This window comes from Leptonotus elevatus, chromosome 14, assembly GCF_054856555.1.
Source record: "Leptonotus elevatus isolate MCC_2025b chromosome 14, RoL_Lele_1.0, whole genome shotgun sequence".
Lineage (NCBI taxonomy): Eukaryota > Metazoa > Chordata > Actinopteri > Syngnathiformes > Syngnathidae > Leptonotus > Leptonotus elevatus.
The window spans coordinates 11,573,450-11,598,494 of NC_141252.1; the positions used below are offsets into that span (position 1 = coordinate 11,573,450).

The window sequence follows — 25,045 nt, forward strand, 5'->3', positions numbered from 1 at the left end:
GGGGCATTGTCATTCGGCTTACGGGTTTTCCGTAAAATGTTCCCACCAAGTTGGAGCAAAGCAGTGAATTATCTCAAATGTCTTCAAAATGAAGCCTTAGGGCAACTATTAGGATTATTAGGACCCTACTGTCTCCCACGACTTTTCTCCATATAGCGTGTATAAATCATGGAATCGTGTTATACAATATGTACCTCCACTGACTACCCAGAACAAACGCCAGCCAGCAATTTGATGCTGACTGCAGCACTGGCTTCCAGAATTGTGTGCAGCTGGTTGAGGTATACTGAGATTAATGCAGCGAGACACATCCAGCTGCAGTCACCACGACCAGTAAACTCAAGTCTCCCACCCCTATAGCACTGTGAGGCAGTCATCTATATAGAGGGAGCGCAGCGCGAATGAGCGAGACACTTAGAAACTGTTGCCGCAATTACTGAAATGAGAAAATGCATCAGCCGTAGCTAATTGACCCATAAAGGTAAAGCGTTTCGATCTAAATGGATATAAGAGGAGGTGGATGGTGTACTGTAGAATGTCATGCAGCTGTTGACCACAAGTGACATTTAATCTAACAGCGTGACATCTGGCAGACCAAGGCCACCCTTTCAAGGTGCAGCTGTTTACATTATTAGCCAAAAAGGAGCCATAAATATAAGAAAGTACACATTTGATGTCTTTGGGGTAGTGTTGTCTCTTTGATGGACTGATCTTAGCCTGCTGATGGATAGATATCAAGCTCTGTGGGGTTGGCATTCGCTTGCTGTGTTATCTCTGTGGTTCATGACGGTCCCTCCTGTGTCTCCCGGCTAAATCAGACCCAACCAGCAATTTGCTTCAGCCAGCATCTATTGATAAGCCCATCTGCTCTAAGCCCTTATTGATTTCAGTGCCTTGTCCTAGACATATTCAACCTCCAAATCCCCTTTAATGGTGCTTCCTTCAATGATATTTTGGTTAAGGCGAAGATTGTAGAAGGGGCACCACACATTGAAAAGATCTTCTTGAAACTTTTATTTATTCTAAGGCCAGATAATAGCCTTTTTGAGAGATTACTAAAATGTACAAAAGAAACTCACCAAATTTTGTAGGCACATTTATCCTGGCAAAAAATTCCATATCGCTGACGTTAGGCCAAAACCCCCAAAAATCATCATTTTTCAGGAGACCCCAAAAAAAACGGCACGTTTGCTCAACCATTAACATCGTATCATCAAAGAGAGCAAGCCATTTTCAAAACTTTTAGAAATGATGCCCACATGTGTGGACTCAGACGTTTCATCCAAAATACAGGATTTCGCTCAAAGCAACCTATTTTCTACTGCAGATTACGGAAAAGCGGAATAAGCTAGAAACTAGAGCTGTCAAACTGTTGAAGTTTTAAATCAGATTAATCACATTTTAGAATTTTGATTAATCACGATTAATCGCTTAATAAAAAAAGCCTTTTTTAATTTACGTTTTTTCCCAGCCAAATTTGAAGAGCACCGGTTATGTTTTAATTATTTTGACATTTAATATTATGAGGGCGTCTTCAACATTTTTTGATCCACTGCACACGTTCATCCTCCTATTTTTCTAATCAGTTAATTACATGCATAATTTAAAATTGAAAAAAAATGACCCCGACATGAACAAATATTCTAAATGTGATACGCAAACATTCTTTAAATACTTTACTTTAATGCATAAAATTATGTTTATTGCTCAAACACAACCTGTGCTACCTTAAACATAGCCATCCGCTGTCACGCTAAAGGCTAATCTATGGTCAAAATTAATAGTGTGATTAATCTGCGTTAATTCATGATTAATGCGCTAATTTTTTGTGATGAATTAATCAATTAACGCTTTAACTTTGACAGCACTATTAGAAACACACTTTTTTCTGATGAAAGATGAGACTTCAATCTTCCATTTAAAAACATATGCTAGCATTTATGCTAGCGTATGTTTTAGCATGAAAGCCTGTTACCGTATGTTTTGAGCCAGCGTATGTTTGAGTGTGTGAGTTATGTGTGTGATTAATACAGAAATAGCACCCGTAACTGAGACTGCGCCTTGTAATGGGGTAGATGCCACAGACTTCCGACTTCCGGGTTTCACACATCTCAACTCTCTGAAACGCTTCGCACAACTGAGACAGACACACTACACACTCACACCCATCACATCAATTAACACAGCTCAGCATTCATTTATACATAAGTCTACAGTGGCACCACCACCTAGCATAAATGTATGTAATAAGGCCACTTTTGATACATTTCTTTCAAGCCATCAAAAGGCCTACAGGTCTTTTGATAAGAGTTATTTTCCTACATCAGTGACGTAACCTGAATTTGTCAGAAGGTGTCGTAGCCTTTCACTAACCAACACGAACTGATCAGTGAAGAACTTCTAGATCTCGATCAAACACTCATTGCCTACATGAAAAATGTCTTGGCTGAGCTCTTCTCACTAAGTGCTCTTGTGTTTATTGGCTTTAAAGAGGTGCAGTGTAAGAGGGCTAACGTTGAACTCATGGTAAAATATATCTAATTGAGCGTTGCCTCAGTGTTTAATATTTTGAGCTGCCTTTTCCCATAGCTGCCGCCCATAATTCCCTGCCAGCACACAGGAGTGGCGGAACCAATGGTCTCATCTGCTCACAGGCAACCTTTTACAGCGGCAAAGCTGCAGCCCTGATACATCCATTTATCTCAGACGTCAAGACGATGAATATGATCCGCTAACAGCTGAGGATTTTACGGAATTCGCAACATCATGTGACATTAAGGAGTGAAATGGCTAAAAAGCTAAAAAGACTCCAAGTGACGGAAAAAAGGCCTTTTTTTCCCTTTATTAGTAATATAGATTTGTGCTCCTTATTCCAGATAGCTTCATCTCAGGGTTGTTAGCATAATTTCATAGAATCACAATTACTGAAAGAAGACACGCTGAAAAATGTGAGCTGTTCTGACACAGCGAGAATGACGTAAAACAATTGCACTGCTATGAACAACCGATAGAATGCCCTAAGGACACACCTAATACTGATACTTTGGTGAAAGGCAGCCAAACTTAATTTGTCACCAAATTCTACCAGAAATTTATATTAACCACACTTCCTATTATGAAGACAAATATTTCAGTGTGACGTGTCTTTGTGTGTCATTTCACTGCTTCATACAAGAGAGGTGAGAAGTGAAATGGTATGAGAGGTGAACATACCCATCGATCCGGGCCTCGAGTCTACCATGTGGAAGATGGAGATCGGACACAGAAAATAAAACACAAAGATGGAATAATAGACATCAATGAGACAGAAAACAGCAATATTAAGAGAAATAGAGCTAAATGATGATAAATTCACCTTGTATTGATAAAATGTGCACCCAACCTGCAGCTTGTCTCATTATTCTTGAAGTAGCTTGGTAATGACCTTTTTGCGCAAAGTTTGTTTCTCACAAAAAAAACTGTCGGGCTAAATTGGACAACTGCATCTGCTTCATCCTCATTAATATTCATGCAGGCCAGGACCTCTCAGCAATTTGGGTCTCCTGATCACTGCAGTGGGCTTATTTAGGCTATTAATCTCAAAATTTTAACTATGCTGACTAAAGGCACTGCAAATGAATATCATTTCCAAATACTGTACCTACACAGCTTGCTGTATACAGGGTAAGTATGCGATGGTACATCATTTGTATTTCGGTTTCAATACATAAAAGTGTTCTCTGCATTTGTGTGTCGTTTTGCTCACCCCTTCATTGTTCTGCCCACTTTTAGCCAGCATCTCTTGCAGAGCCCGCACTGACAAGGACTGTTCCAGCACGAAGGTACAGATGCATAGGTCTGGAGGGACATACTGCAGCAACAGAACAGAGCAAAAGAGGTTAGCGATTAGGACACATTACTGTAATGTTTCTTCTTTGGACTAGATGTACAATTCAGTGCAAATCAGTGAATCCAATGAATGCCAACAAATGAGAATATACTGTGAAAAGATTCACAGTAAATGTTCATAAGCAACATTTTTTTACTTGATTGACAGTTCTTTTTTTAAACTTATGATCAACAAATGCATTTGGTCTTTTCTCAAAGAACCTGGGGTGAGCAGATTCACTGTGCGAGTGCAATGCAATGTACACAAAAGTTATATGGTAATTCAAACCACTAACAAAGGAGCTATATCAGAAAGTGTTGCAGTCGCAACCTCCATAACGTAAAGTGTCGTCATATTCATCAAAGCAGAATTAGATTTAAGAACATTTTTCCCATCTAAGCAAGATAAAAACATGGATACTGTAGTGTGATGCCCAATCATTAAATTCTGGATAACCGCTGCTAACACTAATGCCTTGTACATGTGACAAAGGAAAGAGCTGCCTGTGCTTCTTCAGAAGACTGTCTTTCTTTAGGATCTGCGAAAAGATGCTGCAGATGTTCTATTCATGGAGGTGAGTGCCTACCTGCTGGTAGTGTTGTGCTTAGGGGACAGCGTCAAAGATATACTGAGGTGGGCACAAAGTTGGGCATACTGACATCCGTCCATCCATCCATCCGTCTATCTATCTATCTATCTATCTATCTATCTATCTATCTATCTATCTATCTCTCTATCTATCTATCTATCTATCTATCTATCTATCTATCTATCTATCTATCTATCTATCTATCTATCTATCTATCTATCTATCTATCTATCCATCCATCTATCCATCTATCCATCTATCCATCTATCCATGTAAAAACAGCTAGCTAGCTAATTATTAGTTATGTAAACAACAAGCTAGCTTTAAAACAATTTGAACAACTTTTTAAATGAATATATAAAATTGTGTAAAAGATTAGATTATTGTTTGAATATTGCATTAAATGACTTGTACATAAACATATGCACCACATCATTGCAAGATAGAAGTAACATTGTGTTTCTGTGGAGAAATAAACCAAATGGCCGGATGGAAGCAATTCAGCTTCGCCCACCTCAATCCCTGTGGGTGATTAACAGTACTCCTTTGACCCCTGTGACCAATGTTGAACTGCCCTACAGAGCATGGCGGTAAAATGAAGGTCCATGGGAGCTGGAGTGGATGATGAGTGTCCATTCCTGTCAGGTTACGCTCTCGCAGGGCAATGCAAGGGGCCAGCTTTTACAGCAGCTTGTGACTTGATGTTTGGTTCGCCACCAATCATTGAGGTTAATACATAGCATTGGTCGGTGGCAGCTTGACTGTATTACAGCATTTATTTATAGCACCAGAAAGGGTTAAGACTGATTCCTTTCCTCTATTCAGCTTCGATGAAGTTTACACTTCATACAAAAGGGAAGTGAAAGACCTGCCTTGGTCCCTATACTGTATCTGCTTAGTGGATTAAAATGTGAACCAGATCGGGTTTTTCAGAACCATGCTGCCGGTGAGTAAACAAACTAGAAAATGCAACATCAGCTACAAACACGCTGTTCAGCAATAATAAAGTTGAAGGCAGGCACAAGTGACAATACTCTTTATGAAACAAATCATCACCAGACAGCAGGTCCAAAGAGGTAGAGCCATCTTTTAACCTTTGCAAGAAAAGCTCATAAATGAGTCTGCTGATAATGTGCTTTTAAGCGCATCTCCAGTTGGCTTCGCTGACTGCTTGCTGCAACAAAAGAATGAGCTGAATGGAGGTTTGGGTCCTGCTGCGCTCTTGCCTGGGCGAATACAACCTTTCATCCAGTTTGCTTTTATGTAAACTTTTTGTAGAATTAGGTGACTAGATAAAATGACTTTACAGAAAAAGATGATGGTCTCTGATAAAGCATCCTAGCAGGAACGTTTAACTCCAATAAAGTACATATTTGATTTGATTTCTTATACTGTATTTAGGTTAAGGCTCTTCCATGTTTCCCGCACCACCACTTTAGACTTGTGGAACACAGATCTGCATACAGTTCCATTCATATTGCAATTTATGTCGGTATGTGTTGTGGGTTGTGTACGCGAGTGCATTGGTCCATGCGAAAGTGAAAACAAACAAAGCCCCTTTGTTTTTTGTTGGCATATAGTGTAACAGCAATATCCTATTAAAATTCGTCATCGTGTTATGACATAAGCAGCACTTCTGTTAAATAGGCCAGGTGATTTTCCATTTATGCAGTTCCAGCAGCCTCTGATAGTTAGTTTATTAGTGCAGTTTAATTTTAATTAGGCCTGTTTTGGCCATCGACATTTAAGAGCCACGCTAATGGCGAGATGAAGGGGACACGTTTGAGTTCTTTCACAAATTGTCTCGATTTATAATGTGCTTGTACTACAATATTGTGTTATTAGTGACTGTAGGTCGTTTATGTACAATACATTGAAGTTAATGCTACCTGTACTATTTGAACTACTTGTATAATTATGACCTCAGCTATTTAGCATTTTAGAAAAGAGACATTGACATGCAAATGTTTAATTAATTTGTATTTTTTATTCTACAGAAACCACACACACACACGAGTGGATGCTCGTGCATAGAAGTGGACCACGATATCCACGTCACATGGCCCAATTTTGCACCATGCGTACACACGGACCCAGAAAGCAGTCCTTAAATGGTAGTGACTTATGTTGTATTTCAGGTTAGCTCTTTCTATGAGTAGTTGCATGCATGGTTTTTTTCCCCCTTGACTGTGAACAGGATAAGTGGTAGAAAATGGATGGACGGATGGAAGAGCGACAGTCATTTGTGTGCCTACCTTTGCCTCAGATGTGGGCTCCAGATAACACAGCCGGTTGCCCAGCCCCTCAGCAGCCAGGCAAAACTTTCGATTCTCCTTCTGGATGCAGGCCACGCACTGGAGCACCACTTCATCATCCTGTCAAAGCAAAACAGACTTCAATCTGGGTGTGCACTCATGTAGCGCACGCGGCCACCCCGAATCTTTTGGCCAGGACACTTAGATGCAGGGGCCTTGCGACTGTGAATAGAAATTGAATTGTATTATCATTTGTTGATTGTTATTTTGTCTGTACTGGGCTGCATTTTTTTTGGAGTATCTTTTTAAAAACCAGGTTGCTATCCTTGACCCAAAATAAAACTATAAAAATGAATGCTAACACCACAGCAGCCATTAATTTATATACTAGCTTTCAAAAAGCCCTTATATTCAAACAATGACGATCTAAAATACATGAATAAATAATAAAATAAAATATTATTAATAAATAAATAAATAAAATGAATAAATAAATAAATAACATACAATGCATGAATATATTCGACACTAAACAAAATGTGGTTAATTCAACACATCTAAAAAAAAAACAACAACATTTATAATAATAATGGAAGGCACCAAAAGAACACCAAACAACCTCGTTTCGACATTTACTGAAGTGGTTCACGTCATCAGACTACTGCCGTCGTCAAAGAATCGCTGAGCAACACACTGAATCCCAAAAACATTTTCCTACAAGGAAGCATAATCAGTTCATATTCATCAAGCATAGCATGCTATGCTGCAAATATAAAACTGAGCACTCAAATACAACACACAGAGTTAAAGCTTCACGCACACACGCACGGAGTTGTTTTTCTTTCCCTCGACTGGCTAATTGGGAGGTTTTCCTTTCAAAATGTAATGATCAAAAACATCCATGGTTGATCCCTTTGAGCCCGTCCAATCTCTTTAAGGCTATTTACACTGTTTGTATGGTGCAAATTAGGTTGGAGCAATTGATTGGAACATTCTAGGATTTGAAAGAAAAGTAATAGCCTGCGTAAATGAATCTATGTACAGTATATTTTTGCTTGGACTACATTACTCTTCCAATTACATTTGTGATGGTGTTTGAGAGTTACCAACTGGATTTATGAGGCTGTGCTGTTGGGTATGATGGTGGCAGACATTTAAAAACAATCTATGTGTATTGAAGTTGAGCTGATGTTTGCATTACTACATGACACATGTAAACATAATAAAAGCTTTCCATGCTATCGGGTCACAGTCCCTTTTTAAACATTTGTTAGCATGTAAATAACATTATGTTAAAAGATCTCATACAACATTCATGCAGATGGCTGGCCTCCCTGACTGCAGCGCTTCTGTTTAAGTTTTCTCTCACTGTTGCTAAGCACTTGCTGCCAGCTTGATGGCATATCAGTTCAATTATCCCTTTTGCCAGAAGCTACTTTTTCTGTGGGGGAAAAAAACTGCTAAAAAGAAGCATCCAATGACACTGTTGCATAAACGAGATGATAGCGTTGAAGACTATAATCGCTGAACTGGTACTAGTTACTTTTCGTGATAGCCGACGAAGCAGAAATCTGATGATATGTGGCGTTATGGGACAAGGAAAGGGGGCGGGAGATTGTTGTACAATAGCCAGCTGCATTATTTAATGTGAGGAATGTGCTGAGAGCAGAATGCGGTGGTAATAAAGTAGCCATATACATAAGCATCTACAGTATGTTACAGTGCAGGCTGATGAAAAAGTACACTGGAAGCTACTCCATGTCTCGGATGCATGTGCACACACATTTTTGTTACTCGTTTGTTCGTTTGGAAGAGCGCCATGAAAATCGAAATTAGAAGCCTCGGGGCCCTGATGTGAATGACTTTCTTCTTCTTTTTTTTTTGTTCGCACTCATGTGCGTCAGCTCGAAGAGTAAAAATCTGAGCTCATAGTGAATTTTAACATTAATTTTAAGAACAAAAACAAAAAAAGATCAATAGAAATATGGTATTAAACGTAGATGCATATTGAAATGTATAGTATAATTTACAATGGGCTGGTGTGGAAGTTTGAGGCAGATACTATGAGTTAAAAGTATTGATCATTATGTGACAGTTTATCCAGTCAGAAGGGAAACAAATGAGCAAAAACTGTCATCTTTAACCTAAATTAGTGTCCAGTGGTTTACCATAATTTGTCAAATATTTGAAACCTGTGTAAAATGCAACAAAAAGTACCAAAAAGAGATCGGTTACCCACAGCCATTACTTCATCTTAAAATGTTAGACCAAAAGTCCTCTCTAAAGTAAAAAAATAAAAGTTCCAGCTCACTGATATAAATGTTATTTGAAGACCAACAGCTCTGTAATGTCATCAAAGAGAATAATTTAATTATCCTAAAAGAATGTTAGGCCTGAGTTGAGTCTCCAAGGGCACCTTGAGATTGAATTTGACTGTTATGATACCCCCCCCCCCCTCACACACACTGTCTTATTCCTTTCTTCTGTGTAAATCTATAATCCTGTCGTCTCCATTGTGTGCATACTGCAACAACACTGTAAAATCCATTTACCTCTGAGACCTGTGGGTGTAGCTCTAAAGCATATCAATGAGTGCTCCCGTCATGATATTTTCCTGGGTTCGACCAATCGCTCTCCTTGGATGCATGGGGAAAAGACAACATTGGTGGAGATTTTTGCTTAGTGACAGTAGGTCTTCTCTCCACTAATGCACTCAGCCAATCACTGGACATGGCCTCCCGGAGAAGCGTTGCTCGTGTTAAGTTGGGCCGGAACCCATCAGAGCTCAGCTCGCCCTCCTTGTATCCAACACGTGTCCTGGCTGGCAAAGTGCAACACCATCTACTTCTTTGTTCTGCGACTTGACACGTCCTAAAACTCCCTCTCTCCTCACTTCAGTTTTTTATTGGTGTAATCTTGTCTAATAGTGACAAAAACTACTTTATATGATCGAGTGCAAGGATGATATTCAAACCTTAATTTTGGGGGGGTAATTGATAGCAATCCATGGTCTCTCGTGAGACGCTAGGGTCTCACAGCACTTTCGATGAGAATAGTGCTTTACATGCACATTATCTTGGACTTCATTATTGCAGTCTGACATAAAATAACTGGGAACACGTCCCAAGGATGCTTGTTGTTGTCCTACTAATTATGCGGCGCTACTTCCCTTCGTATTTATTACCAGAGCATCCTTATCATTTATAGTTAGTAGTTGACCAATAGAAGCAATTGCATTGATTTATTGTAACGTGTGAATTAAATTAACTTGTGTGAAATACATATGATAGTGTTAATGATTACTGAGTTTCAAAGTTCACATGTGTAGCCTCTGAAAATATCATCCTTAGATGTGTATTGAAGTCAAGCGGGTGTACATTTGAAATACACACAAAAAAAACATACTACAGCTCTTGCAAAAGATTTTTGGTAGTACAATCGGACAGCAGCAAGTTGCAATCTGTCACAAAGACAAGTCCTGAACACTTGGAAAAAGGGAATGTACTCACCCATTAAAGTAAAAGGGCAACAAAATGGCAAATAAAATATGACACTAATGTTGCTCCAATTATTTTCTACAATATAAGATGTTATTATGTAAAACAGGGGTAAGCAAACTTTTGTGCTCAAGGGCTACATTTATTCCTGTAATGGACAAATATAGGCCAGGTCATTCTAAAATTAGGTGAGACAAAGAAGCATCTAAAATTTAGATGTGTATGTAAAAAATGCAAAATGGTTTAATTAGCATATTATTTTAATAATAAAATAACATATTTGTATTGTATTGTTTATATTTAATTAATTTAAACAATTATCAAATATTTACTTAACTAATTCCATTACAACTAGAGAGCCACTTGAAAAAAGAAACCACAGGATCCGCATATCGTTTGTTCATCTAAAATGAGGTTGGATTTTGCTTTCCTTTTTTCTTTTTAATTCTGCTGCAGACACCGTTCAAAGAGGTGGCCCCTTCGAAGCGATATGTCAGCGCATCCGCCATATTGGATGTGGCAATTGTATTCATCATTAAAGCAGAATATATTAGTAAGATTGAGTTAGAATGGGATAATATAATCAACGGTAATGGTTCCTTATTAATCCAATGAGTTGATGATACATCTCCAAGGAGAAAGTGAACAAGACATCTTTACAAATAGCTTCACTTTGCCTCATCCAATATGGCTGCGGCGTCAACGTCCACTGTATGTGTATGTACTGTAAACGCCATTCAATGGAATGATGCACGGCAGTGCTATGTGAATTTATCCATATATATATAGGGTAAATTAATGGTGTCTGTAGGGTATTCATAATAATTGATTTAAAAGATTTAAAAAAAAATTAAGCATTCAGACAGACTTTACACTTTTGTATTTTTCCAACATATCCAGTCCAACATTGAATTTTAAGAACAGAATCAAAGCAAATGTCAAATGAAATGTGAAAGCGACAGTGAGTCATCTGTGAACATTTTAAGTGAACTTCAAATGAAGATCAAACCCCTACCTGGTCTAGAGGTATAAGTCTGTCATGCTACAGTACCAAAGCACCGGAATAGTTAAAACTGTTTCACAGCGCCTGGCAGCATTGCTTCTCCTCTACTGTATTTTCCATACTCGACGTGGTGGCATTGTGGCAACATTTTAGTAGGGGTTTGTAGTTGGGGGAGTAAGGAGGAACAAACAACAATCCCCTGCTCCTCTTCCTCATTTGCCGAGGGAATTGAGGCTCTTTGTGAAACATGTTGTATTTTTAGGTGAAAAAGCTTCTTGGAGGCCGAGTGGGGGAGTAACACGAGCAGCGTATTTGTTGTACCGTGTACACAAAGCAAATTCCGGTACTTTGGTTTTCAAGAAAAATAACAAAAGGCTATTTTGTCTAGGAACTAATACCACTTGTGTTGCTGCTGTTGTTTTGTCATGTTTGTTTAAATGTGGTTGTGTTTTGTTGCCTTTTTTTTTTTTTTTTTTACTTAAGACCTTTGTCATCATATGACCACTGCGGCTTTTAGATGGATCAAAAAAATAATTAAATTATTACAATATTGTTGTAATTAGCACAGCTGCAGAATTGGACTGAATACTGCCAGTTTTTAATCATTTGCATATGGACGAGTACCTAATGAAGTGTCCACTGAATGATTTTCCAGCCTCATACCGAAAGGAAAAGAAGAAGATACCAGGGAATTCATGCTTGAGCTGTGCCATATGATAGGTTATTCAATAGATATTTCATATTGAGGTCAGGGTGATTGAATAATAGTTCATGTATAACAGATTTTTTTTTTTTGTCAAATTAGTCCTATCTGCCTGGAAACGCCCCATTTTCAACATATTTGACATACACTCCACGAATGACCTTTTAAAGCATGCCATGACTCCAATTCTTCCTCCATGCTCATCCATGTATCAATGCAGCTGTCCTTGCAGAGGGGAGACAAGACCGACTTACAGCTGAGACACGGTTACGTCAAGCTCTGTTTGCTCAGGGACTGTTGATGATACGCAGGTGAAGCTTTCACGTTAACTCTAAAGCGCAGCTGAGACTCTTTACAACATAATCAGAGTAGAGAATGGGAGACAACAGGAAAGAGCACAGTGGGAAAACTTTTTGTGATAGCTGACAATTCTTAGGAAAGGTTATGACAAAAAGCAATTCCTTGTCGTCAAAACAGTCTGTTTGTCAGAAGCGGCACTTCATAATTTGGAAAATCCATTCCAAAACTTACTTTGGTGACAAAAACCTTGCCCAAAGCATAAAGACAGAGAAGTGTTTTTTTTTGTCGGGAGCTGTCTCGAGCCTGAGAGAAAATTCCACCTTGCTACGAGGGAGGGCAACGTAAGCTTAACAGCAGCAGATTGCTGCAGTTAACACTCCTTTAAATGGCTTACTCTGGGCACAGTGGGAAGAAGAACATTGGACCCCATTACAGGCAGATAGCAGAATTGATGCGTGTAAGAGAATGATTCATAAGCGCAGCCAAAAGAGGGACGACTTTTAATGAATAAAATGTGACACACTGACATTGTTCCTGTGGTAACACGGCTGTCGCTTGCGCAGCTTGCTCTTCCTCTTGAGAGAGAGGACAGATAACAGACTCTTCTTCTTCTATGCATCTAATAAGGAATTGGCTTATATAGTTAAAATACTCAGGCCAACGTCATTTGTGGCTCGACTTGCATATGTGCTTCTTTTTCTTTTCTTTTCTTTTTTTATCAGGCTTAACTTTTCTCTGGATGGATGCATCACTATAATATACGATATTTAAGTTTTGTGCAAGATTAATCACAGAGGTCAATTAAGTTAGGCATGTTGTTGTTAACATTGTGCTTCCCGAGCTCTGCCACGCCCCCTAAAAAGATTTATAATTGCCAAAAGGTGACACATGACAGCAAAGTTCTCAATGGCATACTGATAAAGTGAATCCAACATCCAATAAAAAATATAAATCAGTATCCAACCAACCATAGTCAAGTATTGAGCACACATCAGATGTATAACAAAGATACATAAAGAATAACAGGGTCTTCCACTGAGAGACGCTTCAGTCACCGCCTTGTTAAATATTCACACCCTGACAAACGGGATCAATCAGGGCTGCTTACTGCATGCCACTGACACTACTGCAGAAATTTCTTCATTTGGTGGCACGATCAATAGCTCATTACAGCTGCTTTACACCGGCATGTCTGTGGGCTTGCCCGCTACCTCACAGGCCAATTTTATCTGTCATCATCACGCAACAGAGGGAAATTGTCCCTGCTGAACACCACTATCGCGACAAACCAACTTTGTTGCGCGGAACTCGATGGTTGATGATATTGTCCCGGGTGATGCAAAATGAGAGTGATGAGGAAAATCAATAGTGATGCAGCCTCAGAGGTGTACGTTCATCCGTATATATTTTTTTTATCAATACAGATGGCTTCACATTTTGAGAGGGTTTAAAATGTGCATTTACAATGACACTTTATTGTACTTTACCATTTCACTACATGACACATCACCAGTTTCTTTATCTTGCATATGAATGTCACGTCTGCTAAAAACTCACACATTGCACATTTATTCAATAAATGTCAGTTGGTAATGAGATATTGAAATGACAGCTATCACAATCGTGATGGCATTTTTCCTTAATTGTATTAAACACAGAGCTATACTACACTATACTGCAGAACACCACGAGTTAACTCTGAACCAGCGAGCAGTACTTTCACACACATCACTATTTCAATCATTAAATAACATCTTCAGTACCCTCGGATGGCAGCTCCATTTAGTAGCAAACTTGTATACATAAAAGTGATATTTCTAATAAACATGAGGAATCTGACATCACAACACCATGAATGAATTTAAATGAGAAGATACACGTTGAGGTCATCAAACATGTTCAGTTTAAATTCAAATCAAATATTTTCCGTCTTATGAATGCAGCGATAAAGACTAGCGAGGTGTTTTATCATCACAGCGTACAAATACACCGCGTAGCTCGTGTCATTAGCATAAGCCGTGGTTTTGAGGGGGAAAGAAAACTGAGGGAATTGTAAAAAAAAAATTTTTTTTAAGAAGAATGAAAACATTTGAGGTGAGAGTAAGTCACCTACGTGCAAATTGCAAGCCAGTCTCTAGTCACAACCTTCAAGTCTCAACTTCAAGCATGTCCTGCGTCACGATGCGAACCAAACCGCAACAGTGGAAAGTGAAAACAAAGAGCTCAGAGAGGTTTCATAAACTTTTCCACCTCTAATTACGTTACTTACATGCATGTTCACACATAGTAATTAATGTATACACACACATAATAATTAAGGTCCGAAGGATGACCAAATGTGCCTTTTTTTGTTTACCCTTGTGTCCCGAGTCCTGTCAGATTTCGCCAGCCCCAATCCATAACATATCTTGTAATTGCTAGCAAAACATGTTAGCTTACCTGTAGTGATGAATTACGTTTGACGTTGTGTATTTATCTTTGAGACACAAACCAGGCATTTTGCCGTCCTTTTTTTGACAACTCCATCAAAAATATAATCTGTAAATCTAAATGTAATCACCCTCGGGGTTCCTTCCATGATCCAGTGAAGCTACTCCACTGACTAGCAAGTGCGCCGCAACAGTGACTGAGTTGCCAGGTTGGCACAAATGAAACACACACTTGACAGTCAACTTTGACACTTAACACCTGCTCTATTGTTGTTTTGTTTTGTTTGTTTTGGTAGTACAGCTAATTAATATACCCTGTCTTTTTCTTCCTCTATGCTTCCACACTGACAGTCATCGCCTGAATGCAAAGCAATCCCGGTACCTTCACATAAACAAGCCGAGCGCTGCCACAGCATGTTAGTCACAGAGTCAGTCTGGCCTTATCAAAGTCGCTACGCCCACTCAGACTGATAATAAGTTGCCCAAATATTATATGCGCCTTGCAGGGATCCCCGCAACAGCAAGGTTGTGCTTGTTTGTGCACTTACCGACATACTGCATGTTTTTCCGAATCCCTCTTTTTGCTCCCTTCCGGGTCTAGTCTAATGACACTACACGCAGTGCGCTACCAATTCATTTAGAGAACTACTCGTGGATAATGAGCAGTCTGATTCATGTGACCATAAGCTGATGTTCTATTCATATTCCATTCCTTGCTCATTATGAAGCCACTATTGGTGCATCTTAGGGCAACTCCGATTCCAAGCAGGATGTGTACAAGTTCCTGCCTAGTACCTGGCGATTCGATTCGTATCACGATTCATAGGCCACAATTCGATTCAATACCGATTAATCCCGATACGAATCTATAAATTGTTGATTGCGATTTTTTTCCCTCAAATTTAAAAAATACTAAGAAGTAAACTTGTACATGTACACTGTAAGATTTGTATAAAAATGTATTTCTCTGAAAATTCTGACTTATAATGAGCCACTGCATTTAACAAACAGTCAGTTTCATGTATGAACAGCACTGAAATAAAATATTAAGGCTTAATGTTCCATTAATATAACATTCTTCCATGCTTAATGTTTGAATCCTAACCCTCAGTAAGACATTTTGTTGAATATTTCCATAAAAAAATGGATGTTTAAAAATCGATTCGACAGCATATCGAATAGATTTGAGAATTGCGTGCTGTAATATTGCGATATATTGCCGAATCAATTTTTTCTAACACCGCTACTATTGAGCACTCTGACTGATCTTTCAAGGCTCACAGAATATTGTATTATGTAAACACAGAAACAACCAAATGTTAGACTCTTGGATTACACTCTTTTTTTCCTACCTCATACTATTTCATAATATTAGCTTTAATGACGCCTCAAACAACTGAATCGTTTGTTTTTCTTTTATAAAATACCAACAACAACAATGAAAATAATAATAATGTTTGTTTTAGGTTGTTTTTTGTTTTGTTTTTTTACAAATATTTGACAAACTTTACAACCTTGTGTGTGTGTACATTACATTCTTGCTTCTTCTTCTAAATTTAAATAACGTCCATCATCTTTTTTCTCTTTTGTGACACACTCTTTGTAGTAGATTTAACTTTGATCAATCACTAGCTGCTTGTAACGGTCACATTTTCAGAGAGCCGGCATGTTTATGGGTTTCTGGACTGGCACACAAAAATCGGCCCTGGAATTTTGACTTAGGGCCAGCCCCAGCCCAGCCCAACTCCTGTCTAACATGTAGTTCTGCCACTGATGATGCTTGAGTTTGTTATCTGTAGTCGAACCAGATTAACAAACTGGTCTCTCTAAATTGTAGGCCAGTCTCTTGGGGTAAAATGTAGAATATTAATTAAAAGAGGCTGGCCCACCGGGCATCTGCCCTGGATGCCAGATGACCAGTCCAGCCCTGGTCATAGTAAATGTTTATTTCTACTTATTTATTTATTTATTCACTTTTTTTATTATTATTGTTCCAGCTTAATGATCAAAGCAGAGCTGCTTATGACTTTTCTTTGCTCATTCCCATTTAAAAGACAAACAACAACAACCCAGTTGAAGACAATTGTCATCGCTGGCGGCGCTCATTAGGATTCCCGTTGACTGCAATTCATGCAACGGCACTCAAAGAGTTAAACAACAGTTTGGAGGAAGCAAAGTCTCCTGGCTCACCATCAACACTGCTCCCCTTCCTGTCAACACCAAATTACCCACAACCGAGTCAACTTCAGGGGTTGCCTCACATCTTTTCCTCTCCTCCCACAGAGTTGGCTTTATAGGCAGTAGTCCGGCAGGGGTAATTTCTACTCCCACTCCAGGGAAATTACTTTCTGTTGTTAGAGAAGAAGAAGCAGTTTGCAAACTGCTTTATCAAGCGCTTTGACTCCAATAACGGGTAACATATAAATGCGAGCAGGAAACATACAGCCTCCATACAGGCAAACCGATAGTGACTTAAATGCATGGCACATAGTTTACTGTGTGTGTATGTGTGTAATCATGCTGCTCTGTTGGCATAAGCTTACATGTATCTATGTTGAGCATTAATTTCTGCAGGAATGAGCTGTAAATTGAGCACCTACGCTACATAAATGCATGTATGTGTGTGTCCACGCCGTGCTTGGACTGATGAATAATTTCTGCACTGTGTTCTGCTGTGGCACGTCTGGTGCAGCCTGACTGCACCACACAGCTCCACATTTGCATTCAACACACACACACACACACACACACACACACACGTGCACACCAAGCTTGTTCACTGACCTAAAAGTACCAAATCCAAAAATAGGCGAGCCTATGAAAAAAAAATACAATTATAAAAGGATGCCATTTACATTCTTTCCCAGAAAGGAGGAGCAGCGGCGCAGAAATGTCAGCTCCTTTTAGGAGCGGGACACGTGCTGATTTGGTGACCTCTATGCACCGCGGTTAAAAGGTTGAGTGGTTATGGGGACAAACGAGCAGGAGGTATCAGGCGACAGTGAGCGAGAGAAAGGAACGTTTTAAAAGATCACTGCAGTTCTTGGGGGAAGAAAGTGCATCGACTACATATTCAAGACTTCATAATTTAGGTACGTGGTTCATGTGCTATGGAGCCATGTTTCTTGGATTCATGTTGACATTTTGACAGTTGTTTTTGTTCGGTAGAAATTGAATAACTAATTAAAAATGGAGGACAAAGACATACAGTAAGAACCCCTTGTTATTCGACTTTAATGGGATTTGACCACAAATGGCCACATTATGTCATCATCTATTTTTGCCAACAGTTTTCCCGTTTGTTTAAACTGATACTGCAAATCACGTTGAACCCGGAGCCCCTTGTCTGTCCTCATCATACTAAATTGCTATGATCAGGAATAACAATGAATATTTGAATGAATTTTACTCCGCTTAGTTGCGTAGACCTTTGCTGCTGTTGCTGCACAGGCCAAGGCTAGAGCTTAAGATGAGATACACCTGCACATTCTAAAAAGATCCAGAAGATGAGCTCTACCTAAAATGGTGACTTTACAAAAAAATATGTGCAGTTAATTTATTCAATAATATGACTATAATTGTGGTTGTATAGTTGTAGTTGTAAAGATGCCTTGCATCGCACTGACAACTGTTTTTAATATTTTCCCTCTGTTATTGCTAGAGAGTGTAAGAAAACTTTTAGAAGCTCCTCTAACGACAGCAGTGGTTTTTAACCTTATTGGAAGTACTGAACCTCACCAGTTTCCTATGCACATCCACCGAACCCTCTTTATTGAAAAAAAAAAAAACATCTCCATGCAGCTGTAAGCGTTCTTCTAGTTTTGCTAAAAGCAAGTTTTGCTGGACTAGAATTGTTCAACTTGGCGTTTCAAATCATGCAGTTGGACGCAGACTCCCATCACTCAACTCAACTCTACATTAATAGAGCACTTGAAAGCCAGGGGCAGCAGATACAATGGAAACAGAAAGAGGCACCAGAATTGAACCCTGTGGAACACCATATGTTCCGTTCTATGTGAATTTGTATTGTACATATTCGTTCAACCACTTTCTTTTTTTGCTCGACATAGTCAGCATGAAAGAATTACAGATCACACGACGTACCATCACAACAGTCACAAGTCGACTACTGAGCGCACAAAATTCCCTCCTGCACAGACAGGCCAAGCAATGTAGCGTTACCACCTGAAGCCAATCATCATAAATCGTTTGAGTCGGGTGTGTGTCTTAACCTCCACCAAACCTCTGAGACTGACTCACCGAACCCCTGGGGTGCGATCGAACCCGGGTTAAGACCCACTGCTCTAAAGAAATATAGTACAAAAGGTTAAAAACATTTACGCTATACGTAAACCAAACCATTACAAACAACTGTCCAATTATGTATAGTATGTTCTACAGTCTACACAACATACATAATGTTAAATGAATATTTATCTATCTTGACAAACAAAGATTTAAGATGGCTTGATGGACTTATCGTCAACTTCATTCAAAGACTGCATAGTGCATATGAAGGAATCACTGAGCTGCTGCACAAACAATAAGGCAACACTATCACCGTCTTCAAGATGTGCACAAGGCTCTATCAAGTTATTTATAGGTTATGACATGAAATAAAACCATCCCACATGACGGGCACTTGATTGAGACATAAACAACCTCCTTTACACGGGATGAACGACAAAGAGAAGTCTGCAGGGCAGCGCATCAGCAAACGTGTACTCACAGTTCTGAGGAACTGAATCTCATCCTCTCCTTCTCCACCTTCAGCCATGGCTGCAAGTGAGCCCGCTCAGGCGCTGGCTCCTCTTCCCGGTCGACGTGAGCATGCAGCTAATCCACGGTCATACAGCGGCGAGACTGCCGGCCAAACCCCGGTGTACAAGCCTCCTTCACCGGCGGCCCCCGGGGAGGAGGAGGAGGTGGGAGGAAGGAAGGAAGGGAGGAGGAGGAAGGAGGAGAGTGTGCAAAGAGGATGCTGCTCTTGCTGCTGCTGCTGAAGATGATGCTGATGCTGACTGGAGCGACTGTTGACGACGTGGCGTGGAAACAAGGAGAAGCAGACACGTCTACGACGTCACCCTCAGAGCGTGTAAATGCAAGCGTGACATTCAAACCGCGATAATAACAACCAATGTTGTTTATTCGAGACTCTCGGAACCCCTGCAAAATGGGCCGTGAAAGCGTGCACATTATCACGTCAGCTTCCATTTACTGTATGAGCGCAGATGAGCAACACGTCTAGACAATCAATGTTTGGCCACAGCTGAATCCTGATCCTAGGATGCATTGCACTATAGTAGACAACGTTGTTAAAACGACCCTAAAACCTACAAAAATTTAAGAAAGTCATTTTAATTCACTCAGATTTTTACGTCTGCGATTTTAACTATGGGAATTATAGTATCGGTCACTGATAGTGTATCCGTGTATGAAAACTGTATTTACGCTCTCAGTGAAGGGGCCTCCCTAATATCAAATACAATGCTGCTCTCTATCGTCGGAGCAGTGGACCTACAACGCTACAAATAATTTACAACTAACGACCATCATTTTAGGAACCACTGAGTGTTGACAATCAGTGCTAGCAAAGGCCGTCTCTACTGGCCTAAAAGATGTCAGAATAACTTCAATGAATTTTCAATTTAATTATAATATATTTTCCATTAAATTATACTGTATTTCTTCTTGATAGCCCCATTGGAATAGATTAGTTTTCTGAAACTGAATTCATTCATTTTATTCATTTCGTTTCATTGGTTTTCTCTTGGCTGCACTGCTTCCAGTACATGACTTTTTTTTAAATGTATATAATCTGAGTTCAGAGTATATGTGCTGCCATGTCAATTTGCCCAGGGCTTTCAAAATCAGATGGCTTGTGTAACTTAAACTATATTTTAGCAAAGCGACTGTTTACTTAATCAATCAAATTTCAAATTCACCTCAGTGCCAGATGGCTAACTTTAGCATTTTTCCATATAGCAACTATCCTTGGTAGTCACTCTGTATGGGTGTGGGAGACTGTTTTTGATGTGCTTTTCTTGACAGTTGTCCATGCATTCATAAGAGCTTTGAATTGATCTCAACAGGTCTTCTCTGCTGGTTTTTAAAGATGTTTCACCTCTCACCTGAAGAGGGTTCATCAGTTCATGCAACAAGGCTTGTCAGGCTGAAATATGTGCAACCACAATTTATAACACTGACAAAAAATAAATAAAACTGTCAAAATATGTGACTTCAGTTTTCAAAGTAACTTATATTTCAAACTGTGGCTAGGGGTTTCAGATTGACCCTTCAAACAAGGGTTGGGTTTCAAATTAGGGTTTTAAACTATTGTTAGAAGTTCAAAAGTCAAATTTTTAATTAGGTTAGGATTTCCAAGATAAAAGTTGCAGCATGGTTTGTACTGGTAGTTGAAATTGTGGTTGCAAATCTGCTTCCTGTGATGTTGCTCCCAGTTTGAGGCTTCCCCTCAAACAGGCTGTGTTAATGTGCTTGGACAGACATGGATATAAAATATTACCAAAGAGGAGATGAGATAAAGTTCTGAAATCTCTAGTCTTACCGTTCTTGAATTTCGCAGGCTTTAGACCACCCTTTAGTCTGTGAAGGAACATCATGATGGCATTCCTCATGTTTGAAAGTATATTCACCTCCTCCATAGATTGTGGTGCAGTTGTTAAAGCATTCTGTAAAGATGAACCATACCCACCATTCCATCCCTGCTTCCACGTAAGTCTCCTTTCACTTATACTTGACCATAACCTCCTCACTCTTGCGTTCTTCTTTGCTTCTCATGTCTGAAAGGGGAAAAAGGGGGAAACAATTACCACAGTCAATCACTTACTGTAAAGAGTTTTCAGTGTCAAAAAGTTGATGTGGTTACTTCTCACTGGCCAAGATAGCAATATTGCTGCAGTTCGAAATGAACTCATTAATAAAAAGCACTTTTGGCAACATCATTCTGAAGGAGAGTGTCAATGACAAATGGGTTTTCCCTGATATAGAATATGAGTGTCATCTCATGATGTATACCGCATCTGCTATACAGGTGTGTTTAAATAAATTACAATGTCAAAATGTTTATTTATTCTGTAGTTAAAAATAACATTACATTTCTATATATTATTCATTGTACAGATTAATGCACAAATACAAATAATTTTGAAGAAGCCAAATTCCTAATTTCCTACCTATTTCCTACATTATTATTTTTAATCATTATGTAATATTAGTTGGTGTTTTTTTTTATGTTTTCATTATATGGAAGCTATAATGATAAAAAAAAAAATGTATAGGCCTGTATTAAAAAACTTTGTTTTCACTCTGTTTGTAACGATAACGAATCAATAATTTTCACTTTTATGAAATAAATTAAAATGTTTTATTATTATTGTTATTACTATTATTATTATTATTATTATTGACTATAGCTATGCACCATTTATTTCAGATTTACAAGTAAATATTAAAACTATAACATGCATACTTTATTTATATGGACCTTATATACAGTTCATATACTCGATCAACCATAATATAACAAATTGGTGGTGGTCATTATGATCCCAAAGGCGACCTAAAAGGTTCGACACTCAGTTTGCCCATTAGGTGTCACTGTTTAACTTTAAGGGCTGTGGGGGGGAAAAGATGGGGAAAAGAGCGTGTAAAACGCAAATTCTAAAGAACACTGAAAGCTCCCACCACCAAAAGAGAGGAATACGTCATCATTAGCTGTCCATAGTTACCTTGGCCTACCTGTGAGCTGCAGCCGCACTGGTTTAAAAAATAAATAAAATTGTAAACAGGGTTCTGAAAATAAGCCAATCATATCACAGTTGGGCAGTGCAGATTTCATCCATTGGAAGCGAGTCTTGTCAATCATAGCAGAAGAGCCCAGTAAATCCGCGATGAGTCCTTTTGGATGGCTGCAACACAGACATGACCAAAAACATGCATCTTGCAAGTGAATCTGGTAAGTAAATACCTATTTTGTTTTAACGAGGTGTCCTGATTTGACCTACTGCAGGTGCACTTGCACGATGCGCACTTTTTCTTCCAGTGTGACGCAAGACCGCAAACTGCACTGATGTAAATCTGATAGAACATCAAACAGTGTTCTGTGTGCATTTAACAGTAAATATAGCGCAATATATCTGAAGTTAATCGGCAGCTGTGCGATCAAAAAATTATTTTCAAATGATGCTAACGTTGTTAAGGAAACGCATTTACTCCTGTTTATTACAAGGTGACATCAACCTCATGGGATTATGATGTAAACAGTAGAGAGGCATTTTCTCAGTGTTAAAAGTTGTCCATTGCTGATTAAAGGGGAAAAAATCGAACAAAAACGGGGAATGACAGGAAACACAGTCAAATAAGTGTTTGTTAATGTTGTACTTTCAGTGTGGTGCTAACACAAAGAAGAGAAAGGACATAATTCAGGGCTTTATGATTTTACCTCTTTAGCAAACAGGACTGACTTTGAGCTTATGTATATTTTTCATTGTCTACAATTCAGAATTGTATATAATTCGCAGCTAATGATATCATAGTCTAAAAATGGCTGTCTGCAAAAGTCACCAGTCTCTACGTGTTTCACGTATTTAGCCAACTGTATTTCTGTGTACTATTTAACAGCATCAGAACGGGTCATAGGATGAGCAGCCAAATCCAGCGGCAGATGGGCCGTCTCCTGCAAAAACTGCGGTGATCAACACGTCGCCCACCATGGAGGGAAGGCACACAGTTTTGCTTCTGTATGTCCCTATCCGTGAGCTCAGCAACATCAGCCTATATTTCCCTAAGCGGCCTGTCCCAAGCTTCAAGTATAAGACCCGCACCCCTCCTTCAGCCCGGACTAGTAATGACCATGACTGTGGAAAGGAGGATCTCGCTGTGTCCAAACAAAGAGGCCAGTCTTCCAAGTCCTCGGGCAGAGCCTTCCAATACCAGCGGGCAACAAAGGCAGAGCTCTGCTTGCTGGCTGCGGAGCACCACCAATTGCTGGCAGATCTCTTATCACTCTGCAGGGACTGTGCCAATAAAGTCAAGATGGGTAACCAGGACGGGAAAATGCAGGATTACATCGAGGGGTCGGAGGTTGACTATAGGAGCAGCAACTTTAGTTCTCTTGAGCAAGCGGCAACAAAGAGCAGAAAGATGAAGATGAAGGGAGGCAAGAAGCTGGATAGTGCAAAGTATTCCCCGCGCAGTCAGATAAAGACAGACATTTCAAATGGAACTCCATCCTTTGATCTGCCTGCTGGGAATAGTTTAACCGCAGTCTCTACAGCGGAGGAGATTCCAGGTACGTCATCGTCCATCCATGAGTCTCACAGTTCTTTTGTGAATGCAGTAAAAACTTTTCTCCTGCCCTTGGAGGAACCCTTCCAGATGACGCGAGAGGGCTGGGACTTAATGGACGACAACCGGAGGTTTGATTCAGACGTCGATTTCTGCAATGACTTCTCAGAGAATGACAGCGAGCAGGGTTTCGAATCGGCTTCTTGCAGCCTGATGGAAGGCCTGACTCGAAGGGAAAGTGGGAGTAACCTCCGGCCTGTCAAGAAGTTCCTCGCAGAAACTAACCAGAGGGAAAAGGGAGTGCGTTTGGTCGTTAAAGTGCAGGATTTAGAGGGGAAAGTGCGACGCGTCGCTCATACAAGCCAAGATGGGTCAAGTTCTTCTGATTCTTGCCCAGCAAATACCAGCAAATACACAAAGGAGTATGGACAGTCAAGAGAATCAAGCAGAGACTCTCATGTTAGGGTCAATCAAGAAAAAACAGGTTCCAAGCTTGCTGAGGGGCTACAGTTGCCTCTTTCCCATCCCCATGAACTCCTACCCTCAACTAAACCTCACACTAAGACCCCAACTTCGCCTTCTCTCGCTGGCGTCTTCAACACGTCCTTCCCTGCCTCCAACAGTCTCCAGAGCGTGTCGCCAGCCCCATCCCCAAGCCCGAAGCTCAACCATCGCCTCGTGCTGCTCTCAGGTAAAGATGTCGACCTTGATCGAGACAGCTCCAGCAACACGGACGAACCCAAGCTCTTCGCCGAGGTCACTGACAAGAATGGCAACAGGCGAACTGTCACGCATTTGGATTTGAACCTCAGCAGACGGCCGAGCTACTCGGGAAAGTGGAATTCTTCCGGCAACTCCACAACCACAGGTGAGCAATTAGGAATACCCGCTTGGAACATACCAAATCTTATTCTTGAATCTTGACGTTGATGTTGGCATTTGTTGTTTAATCATTGCTAGGACTTCATTCATCGCTAATCTGTTTAGGTAGTTGATGTCAAATTCTGGTTCTCGAGTGCTGCATGTTTTAGATGTTTTTCTCCTCCAACACACCTGATTAAAATGATCAGGGAGGGGTCACCAACTTCGGTC

The 25,045-nt window shown here is 39.8% G+C and overlaps 2 protein-coding genes across 8 annotated transcripts in view; one reads left to right on the forward strand and one right to left on the reverse strand.

The window, feature by feature from the left end:
- LOC147162971 (ryanodine receptor 3-like) overlaps positions 1 to 19,845 on the reverse strand; it is a 96,455-nt gene extending 76,610 nt beyond the window's left edge. For 3 of the 4 annotated variants that reach the window (XM_086094308.1, XM_086094309.1, XM_086094306.1), the window contains exons 1-3: positions 19,374 to 19,845; positions 6,713 to 6,832; positions 3,746 to 3,850 (exon numbers count right to left, since the gene is read on the reverse strand). In XM_086094308.1, the coding sequence (XP_085950434.1) occupies positions 3,746 to 3,850; positions 6,713 to 6,832; positions 19,374 to 19,421 (273 nt within the window). In that variant the 5' untranslated portion in view covers positions 19,422 to 19,845. Of the gene's footprint in view, positions 1 to 3,213; positions 3,235 to 3,745; positions 3,851 to 6,712; positions 6,833 to 19,373 lie in introns of all 4 variants that reach the window. The other variant, XM_086094307.1, reaches the window with a different exon arrangement.
- Positions 19,846 to 22,520: 2,675 nt separating this feature from the next.
- Positions 22,521 to 25,045, forward strand: part of LOC147162972 (formin-1-like) — a 52,926-nt gene continuing 50,401 nt past the window's right edge. For 2 of the 4 annotated variants that reach the window (XM_086094775.1, XM_086094777.1), the window contains exons 1-2: positions 22,521 to 22,622; positions 23,288 to 24,821. In XM_086094775.1, coding sequence (XP_085950901.1) covers positions 23,378 to 24,821 — 1,444 coding nt within the window. In that variant the 5' untranslated portion in view covers positions 22,521 to 22,622; positions 23,288 to 23,377. Of the gene's footprint in view, positions 22,623 to 23,287; positions 24,822 to 25,045 lie in introns of those variants that run through there. The other 2 variants (XM_086094779.1, XM_086094778.1) reach the window with 2 other exon arrangements.